Here is a 20001-nt window from a genome sequence, read left to right as displayed (position 1 = left end):
TAATATATCTAGTATCTCTAGACACGACCAGACAATATATCTAGTATCTCAGACACAACCAGACGTAATATCAAGGGGAAACCTTTACCTTTAGAGACACTAGTTAGATCGATGATACATGGAAATGATGGATGGATGGATGGGTGGGTGGATGGATGGATAGCTATATGATACAGCTATCCATCCATCCACCCATAATTTCTATGTGTCATCAATCTATCTAGTATCTCTAAAGGTAAAGGTTTCTCCTTGACATTAAGTCCAGTCGTGTCTGACTCTGGGGGGTGGTGCAAATCTCCATTGCTAAGCTGAAGAGCCGGCATTGTCCGTAGACACCTCCAAGGTCATGTGGCCAGCATGACTGCATGGAGCACCATTACCTTCCCACAGAAGGGGTAACTATTGATCAACTCACATTTGCAGGTTTTCGAATTGCTAGGTTGGCAGGAGCTGGGGCTAACAGCAGGAGCTCACCCCTTTCCATGTATTCAAACAACTGACCTTTCGGTCAGCAAGTTCAGCAACTCAGCCGTTTAACCCACTGCGCCAGTGGGGGCCCCCAGTCAGGATACATCTATCTATCTATCTATCTATCTATCTATCTATCTATCTATCTATCTATCTCTATGTCTGATCAATCTATTATTTCTATGTATCATATAGCTATCCATCCATCCAGCTATCATTTCTATGTATCATCAATCTATCTAGCATATCTAGCATATCTAGCATATCTATCTATCTGAGATAGTGCTATGGAATCCTGGGAGTTGCAGTTTTACAAGGTCCCTCACCTTCCCTGTCAAAAAGTGCAAATTACAACTCCCATAATTCCATAGAATTGGGCTGTGGAGTTCAAATGGTGTCGCTCTCCACTAATTCACTCTCAAGCAGTCCATGAAAATCCCAAATTAATCCTTTACCATCCCACTTTTTAAAATGTCCCGGTTTCTTTCCCTCCCTCCGGCTTTCTCCCCAGCTTGCTTCAATGGCTGCAAACAGAGTTTAATAGCAGTTAGCACTCAATTAATTCAGCAAGAAGGAGATTAGGGTGAGTTAACCTTGCCCTTCCCAGTCAGTTCAGGCAAAAGCAACCTGCGGCAGCCTCTCCTTCCATCCCTTCTCACCTGGATACAGGATCCGGCTGATCATCCCCGGCATGACGATGAGGGCCATGGGCAGCATTTTTAAATAGCTGGCCAGGATGGACCCCCCTTTGGCGTGGTTCAAGCTCTTTGCGGAGAGGGACCGCTGGACAATGACCTGGGAAGGAACAAAAAAGTTATGGGAAAAATGTGAGGGTGAAAGAGTTAAATAATATCCCTACGTTTGGTGATATTGCTGGTTGGGTTCAAAGATATCCCGATATCAGAGGCACCCCTTGGCCCTTTGTTTGGGGCCCTGTTTGCCAATCAGGTGCGGCGCCAGTCTAAATATTTGCCATTTTGTTCCAACACGTCCAGAGATGCCTCTCCACAACCGAAAGGCGTGACACGTTGCATTTGTTGTTGTGCGCCTTCAAGTCCGCTTCCTGACTTACGGCAACCAGAAAGCAAGTCTTATCAGGCGTTTGCTTCTGAGGTTGAGAAAGTGTGCCTTTCCTAAAGCTGCAAAGATTCGAACCCTGGTCTCACGGGATGTCGTCCAAGACTTACACCACTACACAGTGGTTCTTATTAACAAATCCACTAATTTTTATTAAAGCATTATTAAATTATTATTAGTGGAACTATCCAACAACAGCCCTGCAAGGTAGGCTTACAGCAAAGTAGTTTGAGCAATAGACTACAGCATTGGAGACCTGGGGGTGCATCTACACTGTGGAATTAATGAAGTTCAATGCTGCTTTAACTGCCATGGCGCAATGCTATGGGATCCAGGGAGTTGTAGTTTTGCAAGGCTTTTAGCCTCCTTTAAGTGTATTTACACTGTAGAATTAATGCAATTTGGCACCGCTTTAACTGCCATGGGTCAATGCAATGGGATCCTGGGAGTTGTAGTTTTGCAAGGCTTTTAGCCTCCTTTGGGAGCCCCCGGTGGCGTAGTGGGTTAAAGCACTGAGCTGCTGAGCTTGTTGATTGAAAGGTCGCAGGTTCGATTCCGGGGAGCGGCGTGAGCCTCCGCTGTCAGCCCTAGCTTCTGCCAACCTAGCAGTTCGAAAACATGCAAATGTGAGTAGATCGATAGGTACCGCTTCGGCGGGAAAGTAATGGCGCTCCATGCAGTCATGCCGGCCACATGACCTTGGAGGTGTCTACGGACAACGCTGGCTCTTCGGGTTAGAAATGGAGGTGAGCACCACACCCCAGAGTCAGACATGACTGGACTTAATGTCAGGAGACTACCTTTACCTTTACCTTTAGCCTCCTTTAAGTGTATTTACACTGTAGAATTAACGCAATTTGGCACCGCTTTAACCGACATGGCTCAATGCAATGGGATCCTGGGAGTTGTAGTTTTGCAAGACTTTTAGCCTCCTTTAAGTGTGTTTACACTGTAGAATTAATGCAATTTGGCACCGCTTTAACTGACATGGCTCAATGTTGTTGAAGCTTGGGAGTTGTAGTTTTGCAAGGTCTTGATTTTCTATGTGTATCATGGCTCAATGCTATGGAATCCTGTGATTTGTAGTTTGGGGAAGTGATAGATATAAAGACCTTGCAAGACAACGACTCCCAGGATCCCATAGCCATAATAATAATAATAATAATAATAATAATAATAATAATAATAATAATATAAACTTTATTTATACCCCGTCACCATCTCCCCCAACGGGGACTCGGGGCGGCTTACATGAGGCAGTTAAAGCAGCACCAAACTGTGTTAATTCTACAGTGCAGATACACCTAGAAGAGGCTAAAGGACTTGCAAAACTACAACTCCCAGGATCCCATGGCACCAAACTGCATTAATTCTGCAGTGTAGATACACCTAGAGGAATCTAAAGGACTTGCAAAACTATAACTCCCGGGATCCCATAGCATGGAGCCATGGCAGTTAAAGCAGCGCCAAACTGTGTTAATTCTGCGGTGTAGATACACCTAGAAGAGGCTAAAGGACTTGCAAAACTACAACTCCCTGGATCCCATAGCACTGAGCCATGGCAGTTAAAGCAGCGCCAAACTGTGTTAATTCTGCGGTGTAGATACACCTAGAAGAGGCTAAAGGACTTGCAAAACTACAACTCCCGGGATCCCATAGCACTGAGCCATGGCAGTTAAAGTAGTGCCAAACTGCGTTAATTCTACAGTGTAGATACACATACAGGAGGCTAAAGGACTTGCAAAACTACTACTCCCAGGATCCCATAGCACTGAGCCATGGCAGTTAACGCAGAGCCAAACTGCGTTAATTCTACAGTGTAAATACACTTAAAGGAGGCTAAAAGCTTTGCAAAACTACAACTCCCTGGATCCCATAGCATTGAGCCATGGCAGTTAAAGCAGCATCAAACTGCATTACTTCTACAGTGGAAATACACTTAAAGAAGGCTAAAAGCCTTGCAAAACTACAACTCCCAGGGTCTCATAGGGTTGAGCCATGGGAGTTAAAGTGGTGTCAAAGTGCATTAATTCTACAGTGTAAATACACTTTAAGGAGGCTAAAAGCATTGCAAAACTATAACTCCCAGCATCCCATAGCATTGAGCCATGGCAGTTAAATCAGCACCAAACTGCATTCACTCTACACCACAGATACACCTAGAGGAGGCTAAAGGACTTGCAAAACTACAACTCCCCAGATCCTATAGCATTAAGCCATGGTAATTAAAGCAGCATCAAACTGCATTAATTCGACAGCGGAAATGCGCCCCAGTGCAAGGATTTAACCAACCATTGGGTCCCTCTGCATGCTTTTACTCTTTCAAAATTATCCACATTTTAGATGTTTTCAAATCTAGGCTGAGAGTTATCTAAACCAACAAAAGCCAACACTTTTCTTATTTTCTCCATTTCCAGTTGTTCTGCTACGGATCCAGGATGCAAATGTCCCCCAGAAGAGGCCAAGGCGGACCCTCGCAAAGCCCCAAAGACGCCCAATTCCAACGGGACGCCAAAAATGTGCCCTCGAGTCCCACCGGCCAGCCGTACTGGCAAAGGGAATCCTTCAGTTCCAGCAAAAACTCCTACGGAAGGGGGTCCGGGGGGCCCTTGCCGACTCCCGGATCGTGCCAAGAAACCCAAAGAGCGCCGGAAGAGATAAAGACTCCCTTCGGCATCCCTTTGTCCAAACTGTCGCAGTCCAAGCACCTCAAGAACAAGGCCGGACAGTGGTCCAACTCCAAACGGAGCCGAAAGGGTCAATGAGGCCGCCTTGGATGACCTCCCTGTTTGGGATTTTGATTCTTTTAGGAGCTCCAATACCCACGGAAATAGGGTCGGCGCATTCGCCGTTATGGGCCCGAGGGTGGGTTTGAAGGGCTTTGGTTTACCTGGTCTGACCCAAACCAAGAGCCCCAAAGTCATACTGGTCCAGTGGTCCAATTTGAAATGGAGACACTGTGAGCTCCGCAGCCAAAAGGGTCAATGAAATCACGAACAATCTCCCCATAGGGATTTTGGTTCTTTTGGAAGCTCCAAGACCTACGGAAAAGGGGGCAAGGTGCATTCACCCAATAGGCATGAGGATTGGGTTCTCGGGGTTTTGGTTTATTTGGTCCATGCACCAAAACAAAGAGCTCCAAAGTCATGCTGGTTTGGTGGTCATTTCAAAATATTGCTGAAAGGATCAATGAGGCCACCAGCAATCTCCTCATTTGGGAGTTTGTTTATTTGCAGAGCTCTGAGATCAACCAAAAGGGCATCCACATGTTCACCTGGTGGGCATGAAAGTGTGTCCAAGGGACTTTGGTTTTCCTGGTCTGGCCACAAACCAGAGCCCCAAAGTCCAGTGGTTCAATTGGGAATGGAGATCCTAGCCGAATCTCCCTACTGGGCAATCTCCGCATTGGGATTTTGGTTCTTTTATGAGTTTCAGAGATCCATCGAAATGCGGCCGGTGCATTCGCCCAGTGGACAGAAGGGTTGGGTTTCAGGAGCTTTGGATTATATGGTCCATGCACCAGATCAGGTGACTTCCAAAGTCATGCTAGTTCAGGAGTCCGATTAAGAACAGCGTCAAAAGGTCAACTCCCCATTTGGATTGTGGTTGCTTTAGGAACAGAAAAAGGAGTCTGTGCTTTTGGTTGGTGGGCACGAGGAAAGGGTTCGAGAGGCTTTGGTTTTACCTGGCCTGGGCACCAAAACAAAGAGTCCCAAAGCCATGTCAGTCCAGTGGTCCAACTTGAAAGAGGGCCACAAGGGTCACTAAGGCCACCAGCGACTTCCATCCTGGGATTTTAGTTGATTTAGGAACTGCAAGACCCAAGATTCCAAGACCCGGTGGGAGCAGGGTTGGGATAGAAAGGCTCTGAAATGGAGCCCCAAAGTCATGCGCTCTAATGGCCCCTTTTCTAAATGGAGACCCTATGGGTCACTAGAGAGAAAGGTCAATGAGATCACAAACAACCTCTCTATTGAGCTCCAAAGTCATGCCAATCCAATGACCCCATTTGCAAATGAAGGCCTTATGGATTCCAAGAGGGAGGAGGCCATGAACAGTCTCTCCATTGAGCCTCAAATCAAATCAAATCATTTATTTCGGTCATCAAATCATTTATTTTGGTCATGAGCCTCAAAGTCATGCCAATCGAATGGTCCCATTTCCAAATGGAGACCCTATGGGTCCCTAGAGGGAAAGGGCAATGAGGCCACAAACAACATCTGCATTGAGCCCCAAAGTCATGCCAATTGGATTGTCCCATTTCCAAATGGAGTCCCTATGGGTTACTAGAAGGAAATGTCAACAAGACCATGAATAACCTCTCTGTTGAGCTCCAAAGTCATGCCAATCCAATGGTCCCATTTGCAAATGGAGACTCTATGGGTTCCCAGAGGGAAAGGTCAACAAGGCCACGAACAACCTCGCTATTGAGCTCCAAAATCATGCCAATCTAATGGTCCCATTTTCAAAAGGAGATCCTATGGGTCCCTAGAGGAAAAGGTCAATGTGGCCACGAATGACCTCTCTATTGAGCTCCAAAGTCATGTCAATCCAATGGTCCCTTTTCCAAATGGAGATCCTCTGAGTTCCTAGAGGGAAATGTCCATGAGGTCACAGACAACTTCTCCATTGAGCCCCAAAGCCATGCCAGTTTAATGTTTTAATGGGTCCATAGAGGGAAAGGTCAATGTAGCCATGAACAACCTCTTTATTGAGCTCCAAAGTCATGCCAATCCAATGGTCCCGTTTCCAAATGGAGATCCTATAGGTCCCGAGCGGGAAAGGTTAAGGAGGCTTCTCCAAAACAGAACCGAAAGGATCAACAGGTCCGCTAGGGAGATTTGGGCTAATTTCAGAACTCCAAGATGCATGGAAAAAGAGACCGCTCTGAGGGGCTTTGTCTTACCTGGTCGGTGCACCAGTACCAGGTGGCCAGGACGGAGAGCCCGAAAGTCATGCCGGTCCAGGGCAGGTCCCCGGAGACGGGGTCCCGGAAGAGGTGCATGGCGTCAGGCCTGGGCAGGTGGCAGGTGGTGTTTGGGATGGTCTTGGAGGGCACCGCTCTCAAGTAGGCCTCTTCCAAGTTGGGGTAACCACCGATCTTGTGGAAAGCTGCATAAGAAGGAGGAAAGAGAAGTCCATATGGGGCTTAGGGTTGCCAAAGCTCCAGCTGAGAGGTGAAAATGCCAGTTCTCCAAACATTTGGAGCTCGGAGACAAAGGGGTCGGTGCCGATCTAGACAGCATGGTTGCCTCTGCATTTGCTTCTAGAGATTTTTCCCTCTCTAACATTGTGGAGTCAGGACTCACCTTCCACTCTTCTCTGCATCCCCTTTCTAACTAAGGAGGTAGGGTTCAATGTTCCTTTGCCCATCTCCCCTGAGTAATAGAAGAGGAATAATCTCCTCATTTCATCCTGATGTGGAAAGTAAACATTGAGATTTATTTTTCCCAGGACCTTCTATTGGCAAACGAGGCACCGTTTTGGCCACTTTGGTGTCAAAAGAATGGGAAAAAAATGACCCACTCGAGTCATTCAAACTTCAAAAACAGGGATGTGCTTTTCTGTACCTTCTGGTTCATTTTGCATGGTAGCAAAAGCTGCTAAATATGGGTCCAATAAATGAGAATATTGGGTACGCATTCAAATGCAGTCTTTTATCCGTCTGTCTTTTATCCAGCGCTGTGTAGTCTGAGTCCTTGCCCAAACTACGTCTCCCAGGATTCCAAATCATTGAGTGATGGCAGTCCAAGTGGTACCAAACTGCGTTAATTCCACAGTGTAGATGCACCCTAAGTAAGGCCTTACCTGTGGCGGTCAAGATGACGGCGCCGACTACCATAATTAAGGTTTGCAGGGCGTCTGTATAGATGACCGCCGTGAGCCCCCCTGCAAACAATGCAAAAAATAATAGAATATTATTGTGTGCCTTGAAGACAACTGTCGACTTATGGAGACCCCACTTTTTGCTAGTTCCTTCCTCCGAAATACAGCCTGTGATTCATTGTTGGTCTCCCATCCAAGAACCAACCAGGGGCGGCCCTGCTTAGCTTCTAAGATCAGGTGCCTTTTGGGGTAGATTGGATGTAGAAGCCATCAACCTTGAAAGCTGGAAATGAGCCTTCTCCTTTCAATAGCATGAAAGAATCCCAGCTGGGGTTCCTGATTACATGGGCCAGGTAAGTAACAAGTAAGCACCTGTTGAAACTCCTTCTGCTCTAGAACCTCCTTCAGTCGAATAAGCTTGCATTATGACTATTTATTTATACCATTGGCTACCCAAGATATTGATGAATATGGATTTCGCCCATTAATTATATCATTAATTAATCCATTTGCCCCCTCCCCAATGACCTGCGATGGTGTAAATGGCAGTGACCACAAGCATCAAGACGGTCGAAAGGTAGAGATTCCAGCCCAAGCAGACTTGAACGAAAAGGGCGCCCGAATACAGGTCCGTCTGCAGAAAGAAAGAAAAGGTTATGAAAGGTCCCTTTTTCCTGGACTACAGTGCCCAGAATCCCCAGCTGAGCTGGTTCAAGCCCAATACTGGACCTCCCAAGCCTTTAACCAATGGGAATAGTCCCCACTTTTGGACTGCAGTGCCCAGAATCCCCAGATGTTCAAGCTCAATGTGGTTTCAATCAAGCCTTTAACAAATGGGGAAAGATTTGGACTGCGCTACCCAGAATCCCCAGCTATGCTGGTTCCAGCCCAATACCATGCCTATCAAGCCATTAGCAATGGGCCAGAGCTTGGGGAAACTTCCTTTTTGTGTACTACAGTGCCCATAATCCCCAGCTGCTTTGGCTCAAGATCCAAACTTTTAACAATGGGTCATAGCTTTGCCCAAGCGTCATCCATTGTTAATTGGATGGTAGATAAAAGGTATGGACGAGAACAACAGGGAATTCTGGACACTGTAGTCCAAAAATATTTTTGTTTATGGCTTGGTAGGTACACTATTGTGTATAAACCAGAACAAGTGGGGATTCTGGGTGCTACAGTCCAAAATGAGGTACTCTTCCCCTTGTAAAAGGCTCAGTAGGTACAATATTGGGGGATTTCTGGACTTTATGGGACTTTCCCAAACTTGATCCCATTGTTAATGGCTTGGTATGAGTCAGAACAACTGGGGATTCTGGGCACTGTAGTCCAAAATAGGGACTTTTTCCCATTGTCAACTGCCCATCATGAAAGGCTCAGTCGAAACCATTGTTAAGGGCTGGGTATGAACCACAACTAATTGGGATTTTGTAGTCCAAAAGGACTGCGTATGAAACACAACAAATGGGGATTCTGGGCACTGTAGTCCAAAAAGAAACTTTTCCCTAGCTTGATCCCATTGTCCAAAGGTTGGTAGTTACAATATTGGGCTGGAACCATTTGTCATTTCCAGGCATCATAATCCAAAAGGAAATGTTGTTGTTGTTGTTGTTGTTGTTGTTGTTGTTAGTATCATAGAATAATACAGTTGGTTAGTATAATAGAATAATCTAGTCCAGCCCCTGCCTTGCAGTAAAAGCACAAAGTGCTCCCGACAGATGGCCATCCAGTCTCTGTTTATCAGTTTCCAATGAAGGAGCTTCCACTGGACCCCGAGGCAGAGAGTTCCACTGTTGAACAGCTTTAAGCCTTTTGACCATGAGGCTAGTCCTCATTGAGCACCTCCATAATTCCTGTCCCTAATTCTCCAAATGTTTTTGGACCGTGCAAAAAAAGCACAAAGTGCCCCCAACAGATGGCCATCCAGTCTCTGTTTAACAGTTTCCAAGGAAGGAGCTTCCACTGGACCCCAAGGCAGAGAGTTCCACTGTTGAACAGCTTTATGCCTTTTGACCATGAAGCTAGTCCTCATTGAGCACCTCCATAATTCCTGTCCCTAATTCTCCAAATGTTTTTGGACCATGCAAGAAAAGCACAAAGTGCCCCCGACAGATGGCCATCCAGTCTCTGTTTATCAGTTTCCAAAGAAGGAGCTTCCACTGGACCCTGGGGCAGAGAGTTCCACTGTTGAACAGCTTTATGCCTTTAGTCCTTATTGAGCATCTCCATAATTCCTGCCCCTAATTCCCCAAATGTTTTTGGACCACTTTTCCACTTGCTGTTTTGCTCTCTTTTGGCAGTTGAGTGGCAGCTGCAAAAATTAATAATAATAATAATAATAATAATAATAAAAATATTTTTTGGAGCTTGGCGTTGACTTCAAGGCAGGGCAGGTGCCAAGGGAACAAATCCATTCAAGTCGAAAAGGGCAAGAATCCCAGGGCGGGGTGCCTTCCGCATTGATGCCTCCGTCGTTTTTTTGGCCCCAAGGAAGAAGGAGGAGGCATTTGCAGAAGCAGCAAAAATGAAGTGGAGGAAAATGAGGCAGAAATAGCTTCCTTTATTGGCTGGAACCAGAAGAGAATTGGGGAAAGTCTTCAGGGTGGAAGACTTTGGAGAATTTGGTGCTGTTAAAGGGATCTGCTTGGAAATTACACGTATTTTGGACTACAGAGCCCAGTATCCCCAGATTTATTTATTTATTTACTCTATTTATATCTCGCTCCTCTCACACCAGAGGGGACTCGGAGCGACTTACAGTATGTCAATATTCAATGCTGCATCTACAGTCTATATAAATAAAAATGTAATGTTCGTTTGTGGGATTAACTTAACTCAAAAACCACTGGACGAATTGACACCAAATTTAGACACAATACACCTCTCAGGCCAATGAATGACCATCACTCATAAAAACACTGAAAAACACAGCAGAAGGGACTTAAAAAGCCAAAAATAATTAAAATGCATTGAAAATTAATAATAATAATAATAATAATAATAATAATAATTGGAAATCTAGCACTGCAAAGCTAGGCTACAGTTCCTGAGCATGCGCAGAAGGTCATAGAAATAAAATAATAATAATAACATAGAATAATAGAATAATAAATATACAATAATATAAATAATTGTTGTTGTTGTTCATTCGTTCAGTCGTTTCCAACTCTTCGTGACTTCATGGACCAGTCAGTGGTCACCAATATAAATAATACAATAATAAAATAATAATAATAAAATAATAATAGAATTTATATAAATAAGAATGCAATGTTAGTTTGTGGGATTAACATAACTCAAAAACCACTGGACGAATTAGCACCATATTTGGACACAATACATCGACCAGGCCAACAAGCGACCATCACTCATAAAAACACTGAAGAACACAGCAGAAGGGACTTTAAAAAGCCAAAAAATTAAAATACATTACAACGCATGCAAAAAGCCACACATATATATACACAAACGCACATATATACACATATACACAAATATAAACACACAAAACACATATACACAGACCGGGCCACAGCAACACATGGCAGGGAATGGTTAGTATACAGTAAGTACAATACAATATATCATGTACATTAAACAAAAAAAAAAACATAGGTAAGGGTAAATGTTTCACCTTGACATTAAGTCAAGTTGTGTCTGACTCTGGGGGTTGGTGCTCATCGCCATTTCTAAGCCGAAGAGCCGGTGTTGTCCATAGACACCTCCAAGGTCATGTGACCGGCATGACTGCATGGAGTGTTATTACCTTCCCACAGAAGCAGTACCTATTGATCTACTCACACTTTCATGTTTTCGAACTGCTAGGTTGGCAGGAGCTGGGGCTAACAGCAGGCGCTCACCCCGCTCCTCGGATTTGAACCACCAACCTTTTGGTCAGCAAGTTCAGCAGCTCAGTGATTTAAACCATTGCGTCACCGGGCCGGGGGGGGGGGGGGTATTTAAAAACATATAAATACCATAAAACTGTTAAAACCATGATATTTAGTATAGTCGTCGATTGTGTTGCTACAACTATGCTAGTTCTCTATTGCACTATCCAAACGCCTGATCCCACAACCTTGTGTTCATTCAGGAGGAAGGTGGCCAGTCTGATGTCACTGGAAAGGGAGTTCAACAACCAGGGGGCCACCACTGAGAAGGCCCTGTCTCTCATCTCCACCAGTCGTGCTTGCGATGGGGGTGGGACCAAGAGCAGGGCCTCCCCAGTAGATCTTAATGCTCTCACCGGTTCATAGGGACAGGTAAGCTGAGCAAGAACTATTGAGGGCTGTGTAGGCTAATGCCAGCACTTTGAATTGTGCATGGTAGCAGATTGGCAGCCATTGGACCTGATGCAACAGAAGAGTTGTATGCTTCCTGCACATTGGTCCAGTGAGTAATCTGGCTGCCACCCATTGGAGCTTTCGAACAGTCTTCAAGGGCGGCTCCACACAGAGTGTGTTGCAGTAGTCTATCCGAGATGTGACAAGAGCATGGACTGCAATGGCCAAGTCTGACTTCCCAAGTACAGGCGCAATTGGCTCACAAGTCTTTATTGTGTGAATGCTCCCCTGGCCATTGCTGAAACCTGGGGTTCTAGACTCAGCAATGAGTCCAGGAGAACTCCCAAGCTGCAAACCTGTGTCTTCAGGGGGAGTGTAACCCCATCTGTAACCCTATGCCCTGTTCGGCCTTGTGACTGACCAGAAGTACCTCTGTCTTGTCTGGATTCAGTTTCAATTTGTTCACCCTCATCCAGACTGTCACAGCTGCCAAGCACCAGTTCAGGACCTGAACAGCCTCCTTAGCAGCAGGTGGGAAGGAGTGACAGAGTTGGACGTCATCTGTGTACAGATGGCATTGAACCCCAAAACTCTAGATGATCTTCCCCAGCAACTTCATGTACATGTTAAACAACATGGGGGACAATACAGATGTCCTAGCTCAAGCTCTATATTAGTGGTTCTCAACCTTTGGGCCTCCAGATGTTTTGGACGTCAACTCCCAGAAATCCCAGCCAGCTTACCAGCTGTTAGGATCTGTGGGAACCCAAGTCCAAAACACCTGGAGGCCCAAAGGTTGGGAACCACTGCTCTATATGGTATCTACCAAACCTCTAACAATGGGACAGAGCTTGGGAAAAGTCCCTATTTTGGACTACAGTGCCCATAGTCTCTTGTTTTTCCGGTTCATACCCAATATTCACAACTACCAAGCCCTTAACAATGGGTGAAGCATGGGGACAGTTCTTATTTTGGACTACAATGCCCATAATCTCCCATTATTCTGGTTCATAGTCAACACTGTCTCTACCAAGCCCTTAACAATAGATGCCACTTGGGGAAATCCCTGTTTTGGACTACAGAGCCCATAATCCCCATTGTTCTGGTTCATACCCAATACTTTTATCTACCAAGTTCTTAACAATGGGTGAAGCATGGGAACAGTTCTTATTTTGGACTGCAGTGCCCATAATCCCCTGATGTTCTGGTTCATACCCAATACTCCTATCTAACAAGCCCTTAACAATGGGTGAAGCATGGGAACAGTTCTTATTTTGGACTGCAGTGCCCATAATCCCCATTGTTTCAGTTCATACATAATACTCTTATCTACCAAGCCCTTAACAATGGGTGAAGCATGGGAACAGATCTTATTTTGGACTACAGTGCCCATAATCCCCTGATGTTCTGGTTCATACCCAACACTGTCTCTACCAAGTCCTTAACAATAGATGACGCTTGGGAAAGTCCCTATTTTGGACTACAGAACCCATAAACCCCATTGTTCTGGTTCATACCCAATACTGGTATCTACCAAGTCCTTAACAATGGGTGAAGCATGGGGACAGTTCTTATTTTGGACTACAGTGCCCAGAATCCCCCGTTGTTCTGGTTCATATTCTCTATCGAGCCCTTAACAATAGATGGCACATGGGGAAAGTCCCTATTTTGAACTACGGAGCCCAGAATCCCTCCATTCTCCTGCATGCACAGCACATTCTTCTCTTCCAGGTGCCATTTCCATTCCCAGGCTGCACACCTGCAACGCATCAGAGGCAGATGCGCATTCAAAGAGGGCATTAACATTCTTTGAGAGATTATAGATGAACGGCGCATGCATCCCCCGAGGCGAAGGCTGCGTCCACATTGCAGAATGGGAGCAGGTTGACCTCCACATCGATCGCCCTGGCTCAAGTCTATGATGTCCTGGGATTTCTAGTTTGCCAATGTGTTTACCCTTCTCGGGAGGTAAACACAAATCCCAGGAGGCCATAGGACGGAGCTGTGGCCTGCAGTGTGGATGGCTTCCTCACTGAGGTCCTGAAGCGCATTTGGATCAAGTCACTTCGAAGTATGTTCAAGAGGGCCAAAGTGACCAGGAATCAGTTTCCAGGAATCCCATGGCCCTCCCACCAAAGCCCCGAAGCCCTGCAAAAAAGAGGTCCAGGTCCATCAAGCCATGTAGAAGCCTTTGCAGAACATACATTCTTCCATTTAGATAGATAGATAGATAGATAGATAGATAGATAGATAGATAGATGCCCAGGTTAGGCCTTTTGTAAAGGTAAACATTAGAAGGAGTCAGTGTTTGCTTTTGGATTCAATGAATGGACCCTTTAAGAAATGCATCAGGATATGGGTTAACTACAACTCCCAATATCCAATATTTAAAGTTGGCCATGATGGGATCGTGTTCCCGCATTGGTTCAGATCCATCATCAGTGTTGTTCACATATGGATGAAATCTATCTCCCATCATCTTCTATCATCTCCCTTTGATTGTGAGTGAACTAGAACTCCCAATATCCAGATCCAATTCCCCGCAAGCCCCACCAGTACTTAAAGTCGGTTGTGTTGGGTCTGTGTGCAATGTTTAGTCAAGATACATTGCCATGGAAGTTATAGGGCTCCCTAGATAGGGGGTGAACTATAACTCCCAAAATCCAGGGTCAATCCCCCCCCCCCCCCCCCACAGCAAAACTGTGCCAGCATTTTCTGTTGGTCGTGTTGGGTCTGTGTGCCAAGTTTGGTCCAGATCCCTCATCGGTGAGAGTTACTGTGCAATCTGGAAGTGAGCATCATCTTGAAAAACACATACAAACTTGGGTAGATACATACATACAGACAGACAGACAGAGAGAGAGAGAGAGAGATAGATAGATATAGACAGATTGATACATACATGTGTGTGTGTGTATAAACAGATAGACAGATACATACATACATACATACATACATAGATGTATATATATATAAACAGACAGACATCTAGATAATAGAGATACAGACAGACAGACAGACAGATAGATAGATAGATAGATAGATAGATAGATAGATAGAAATAGACAGATACATACTTACATATAAATAGATAGAGATACAGATAGATGATAGATAGATAGATAGAGATATAGACAGATTGATACATACATACATACATACATACATGTGTGTGTATGTGTGTGTGTGTGTGTGTGTGTGTGTGTGTGTGTATATAAGCAGATAGATAGACAGACAGATACATACATATAAATAGGCAGATAGAAAGAGATAGATAGATACAGATAGATAGATCGATAGATAGATAGATACACATACAGATAGATAGACAGATACATATATATATACAGATAGATAGAGATACAGATAGATAGATCGATAGATAGATAGATACACATACAGATAGACAGATACATATATATATACAGATAGATAGATAGAGATACAGATAGATAGATAGATCGATAGATAGATAGATACACATACAGATAGACAGATACATATATATATACAGATAGATAGATAGAGATACATACATATAAATAGATAGATAGAGAGACAGACAGACAGATAGATAGACAGATAGACAGATACATATATATACAGATAGATAGATAGATAGATATACATATAAATAGATAGATAGATAGATAGATAGATAGATACAGATAGATACATACATACATATATACATATATACATACAGAGAGAAATAGACAGCTAGATATAGAAATACATACATATAGATAGATTAATACACACACACACACATATATATACACATACAGACAGATACATATATGAACAGATAAATACATACATACATACAGATAGACAGATAATAGATAGACAGATAGATAATACATACATATATACAGATAGATAGATAGATAGATAGATAGGTAGGTAGGTAGATAGATAGATAGATAGATAGATAGATAGATAGATAGATAGAGATACATACATACATACCTACACACACACACAGATAGCCAGATAGGAAGATGGATACTTACATACATACATACATACATACAGATAGACAGACAGACAGACAGACAGACAGACAGATAGATAGATAAGACTGACAGGCACATACATACATATATACACTTTTATTATACACGTAGATACTCGAGCTGGCACACACGTTTCTCAGTCAAAAAGGGGTCACGAGTGGAAAAAGCTTAGGAAGGCCTAGTCTAGATGACCTTTGGTGTTCCTCCCAACTGTATGAAATCCAATGTAAATCCAGTATTAGTCTAAAACAACTCCGAATAGTCAAGAACATTCAGTGTCTCATTCCGGGCATAGTTTCGATCCATTGCATTTAAACTTTGGTTGTTATCTTGGTCTTTCTTGGTCACGCCTAGACTTTGGAATTTGTCCTTTCAATGAGGAATAATAGACTTCCTTGGAGCAGAATGCGTCTTTTGAAGAACTGCCGTGGAAGTTGGCAGCCACATTGGGGGTTCCTCCAGCGAAGGGGGTCAGGTTACATGACCTCTAGGGTGCTATCCAGGTCTATGATTCACAACCTGCCCATAAAGATGCTGACCGTAAGCAAGATCCCACGGCCAAATGGCACCACCTGGCCTCCTCCCACGCGTCTCCAGACTCTCAGCCCCAGTAATGGGTTGTCAGCGAGATTACCCAAATCCGCCATGAATGGGGACAAGATGTTCACCCTAATCTCCCCAGGCCAAACCAGTTTATTCCATGGCTGAATAGCAAGTGACTCAGGGGAGACAAGGCCAAACGTCAAAGCATCAAGTCCGGGCGAGGAGAAGCCCAAAGAAGAGGAAATTAGGTATTGAAGGAGGGAGAAGCGGAAGAAACCACGATGGTGCAAGTTCTGAAGTCGCACCTAGGCGTCACCAAGAAAACCCAAATTCTTGAATGCCATGGGTTGAAACTATGCCCAGAATGGGACAAAGCCAGGCATTGAATATTATCAAAAAGATTCAAAGTTGTTTTAGACTAATACTTGATTCACGTTGTCTTTCATAGAGTTGGGAGGAAGACCCAGGGTCATCTAGACGGGCCCTTCTTGAACATTGTCCACTCACAAACTCATTTTGCCTTAGAAATTTTCATGCGACCCCAGGGATATCTATGTATGTATATATGAAAAGTCAATCTTTCTCTCTCTCTCTTTTCTATGTGTATTTGTATGTATTTTCCAAATTGGCTTCCACTTCCAGAGAACATGGTGACTCCTGCCAACAACAACAACAACACTATGTAACACTATTTTTGTTCCTGGATTATAAATTTCATTTCCTAATTGGTTCTGTCCTGAAAACACGGGAAAAGTTTATCAAACTGCCAAAACTTTGTCTTTGCAGGAAGGATATTTTGCAGCACGTTTTGCTAAAATTTTTCTATTAATATCTCCTAGAGCAGTGGTTCTCAACCTGGGGATCGCAACCCCCTGAAGGGTCGATCGGCCAGTTGAGAGGGGTCATGGTGCCATGGGGTCCCTGCTCTCACCGGCTGCTGGGCTCCCTGCTGGATCTGGGATTGAGCCTTGCTGCGGGGCTTCTGGTGTCCAGCTCTCACCATCTGCCAGGTAGATGCCAAGTTGGACATGAGAGTTCTGTATGCCAAGTTTGGTTCAATTCCATTGTTGGAGGAGTTCAGAATCCAGAAGAGATGGGTCTTCAATCCCAACACATTTGTGGGATCTCTTCCTCCAAAAGGCCGTTCCACAATGGATCTGGGCCAAATTTGACCTCCCGATGACCAACTTAAAATACTGGAGGGGTATGATGGGGAATTTACCCTAGATGATGGGAGTTGTGGTCCATTTATATCCAGAGAGCACTGTGACTCCCACCGACAATTGATCTGGACCAAACTTGGCACACAGACCCATTATTAACAACTTTAAGTGCTGGGGGGAGGGTTAAGGAAGGGAAGATGGGAGTTATAGTCTACCCACATCCAGAGAGCGCTGTGAACCCCACCAGCCTTAGGATCCCATGGATCTGGACCAAAACCAGCAAATAATAACATTTCCCAAAATCAAACTCTCAAATGCAGAAGTCTGACTCTAATAGTAAACAACACAAGTGATAAAATTAAGGCACAGCGGCCCCTGGTGGCCAGAGAGTGGAAATACGCTTTCACCATCTTCTGACAAATATTGGGATTGATCAAATTGGAGGAAAGACCAAATTCTTTTACACTATCTAACCTAGATATATATATGTCTGTTTGCAGTGCTATCAATGATTTTTTTAACGTATGCGTTGCCCCCAGGATTTTTAGACAAAAGGCGGAATGACAAAGAATTAAAAAAAATATAAAGTTCAGTCTAAAACCCAAAGCGGACATGGGATCTCACTCACCGAGATCTTGGTGAAGACAGAGAGAAGGAGCGACAAGGACGAGAGGTACATCCGGATCCTCTCTCCACCAAATCGCTTCTGGAGGTATTCGGGCATCGTCAAGATCTGGCAGAAGAAAGAGATTGTGTGCCAGACCCCATTGAACATTGATCTACTTTTCATCTCTCTCAATTAATCTATCTATATCTGTCTCTCTATCTAGTATCTCTATGTATTAGCTATCTCTACCTACATACCTATCTATCAGTAACCTATTATCTATGTATTATCAATCTCTATCTGTCTACTAATCTGTCTGTCTGTCTGTCTATCTATCTATCTATCCATCTATCCATCTATCCATCTATCCATCTATCCATCTATCTAGTGTATCTTTATTGAACTATGTATCTTTTATCTAGATCTATCTGTATAATTTATCTATCTCGGTAGTATCTCTACCTATATATTATCTATATCTATTCATCTATCCAGAATCTCTCTCTCATCCATCTGCATCTGTCTGTCCAATTACCCATCCATTCATCCATACATCTATCCATCCATCCATCCTTCCATTTTTCCATCCATCCATCCATTCATCCACCCACCCATCATTCATCCATCCATCTTTCCAGCCATTCACCCATCCATCCACCCACCCATCATCCATCTATCCACCCACCCATCATTCATTAATCCACCCTTCCAGCCATTCATCCATCCATCCATCCACCCATCATCCATCCATCCATCTATTCATCCATCCTTCCATATTTCCATCCATCCATCCACCCACCCATCATCCATCCATCCATCCTTCCTTCCTTCCAGCCATTCATCCATCCATCCACCCATCCATCCATTTATCCATCCATCCACCCATCCATCCACCCTCCATCCATCCATCCATCCTTCCAATATCTCTATATATCATCTCAATCTATGTGTCATCTATCTATCTATCTGTCTGTCTGTCATTAAACTATATATACCTGTCTGCCCATTTGTCCATCCATCCATCTAATATCTCTATATAGCATTTTCTCTAGTATCTCTATCTACATGTCATCTATGTATCATCCATCTATATTTATCTGTCCATCTACCTGTCCATCCACCCAATATTTCTATATATTATCAATCTATTTAGTATCTGTATCTACATGTCATCTATCTATCATCTATCTATCTATCTATCTATCTATCTATCTATATCTATCTATCTATCTATCTATCTATCTATATCCAGCTTGTCTGTGTGTCTGTCTATCCATCCATCCATCCATCTATCTATCTATCTATCTATCTATCTATCTATCTATCCATCCATCCATCCATCCATCCATCCATCCATCCATCCATCCATCCATCCATCCATATCTCAGTGCTATGGAATATTGGGAGTTGTACTTTGATAAAGTATCTAGTTATCCCGTGAAATATTATGTTTCTTGCATAAGGCAGGTTGTCTTGCACGAAATACACTGCCAGGTGTCTTTTGCTTTTGTGTCTTACCAAACTGCAACTCCCAGGATTCCATCGCACTGAGGGGTAGCAGTTCAAGGGGTATCAAACTGGATTAATTGTTCTGTGCAGATGCACCCTGAGTCTCCACTTACCTCTGAGGAAACATAGACAGGTACAAACACCCAGGCCAATGCCAGGAGCACATAGGTGGCCTATACAGGATGGAGAAGAAAAGGAAAATCATATTATAATTATACTATATTATATTATATTGTCTTATGCTATGGTATGGTATTCTGTGCTGTGCTGTGCTATGACGTGCTTTATTATATCGAGCCCCTTCAAGTTTGGACTTAAATCCAAAGAAGATTCTTAACTCAATTGCTTGGAAGGTGCCAACGATCACCGATTAAGTAAATGAGCAAAAGATAAAATAAAAATAATGTGTAACATATAATATATAATATAAAATAATAAAATAAATAATATGAATAAAATAAAAATTAATTATAACATATAATATAAAATAAGAAAATAAACAATAA

At 43.6% G+C, this 20001-nt stretch overlaps 2 protein-coding genes across 3 annotated transcripts in view; one reads left to right on the top strand and one right to left on the bottom strand.

Annotated features, from left to right (window-relative positions):
- LOC132782104 (protein FAM83G) overlaps positions 1 to 7193 on the top strand; it is a 50871-nt gene extending 43678 nt beyond the window's left edge. Inside the window, exon 5 of one of the 2 annotated variants that reach the window (XM_060786782.2) lies at positions 3963 to 7193. In XM_060786782.2, coding sequence (XP_060642765.2) covers positions 3963 to 4310 — 348 coding nt within the window. In that variant the 3' untranslated portion in view covers positions 4311 to 7193. The remainder of the gene's footprint in view (positions 1 to 3962) is intronic. The other variant, XM_060786783.2, reaches the window with a different exon arrangement.
- LOC137097903 (sodium/mannose cotransporter SLC5A10-like) overlaps positions 1 to 20001 on the bottom strand; it is an 87635-nt gene that overhangs the window by 66089 nt on the left and 1545 nt on the right. The window contains exons 4-9 of the mRNA XM_067473315.1: positions 19609 to 19668; positions 18008 to 18112; positions 7900 to 8005; positions 7354 to 7434; positions 6452 to 6657; positions 1128 to 1263 (exon numbers count right to left, since the gene is read on the bottom strand). Of these exons, the coding sequence (XP_067329416.1) occupies positions 1128 to 1263; positions 6452 to 6657; positions 7354 to 7434; positions 7900 to 8005; positions 18008 to 18112; positions 19609 to 19668 (694 nt within the window). The remainder of the gene's footprint in view (positions 1 to 1127; positions 1264 to 6451; positions 6658 to 7353; positions 7435 to 7899; positions 8006 to 18007; positions 18113 to 19608; positions 19669 to 20001) is intronic.

The sequence above is a fragment of the Anolis sagrei genome, chromosome X (assembly GCF_037176765.1).
Source record: "Anolis sagrei isolate rAnoSag1 chromosome X, rAnoSag1.mat, whole genome shotgun sequence".
Lineage (NCBI taxonomy): Eukaryota > Metazoa > Chordata > Lepidosauria > Squamata > Dactyloidae > Anolis > Anolis sagrei.
Note: the sequence above shows the minus strand (reverse complement) of the source record. Positions and strands in the feature narration are given on the sequence as shown.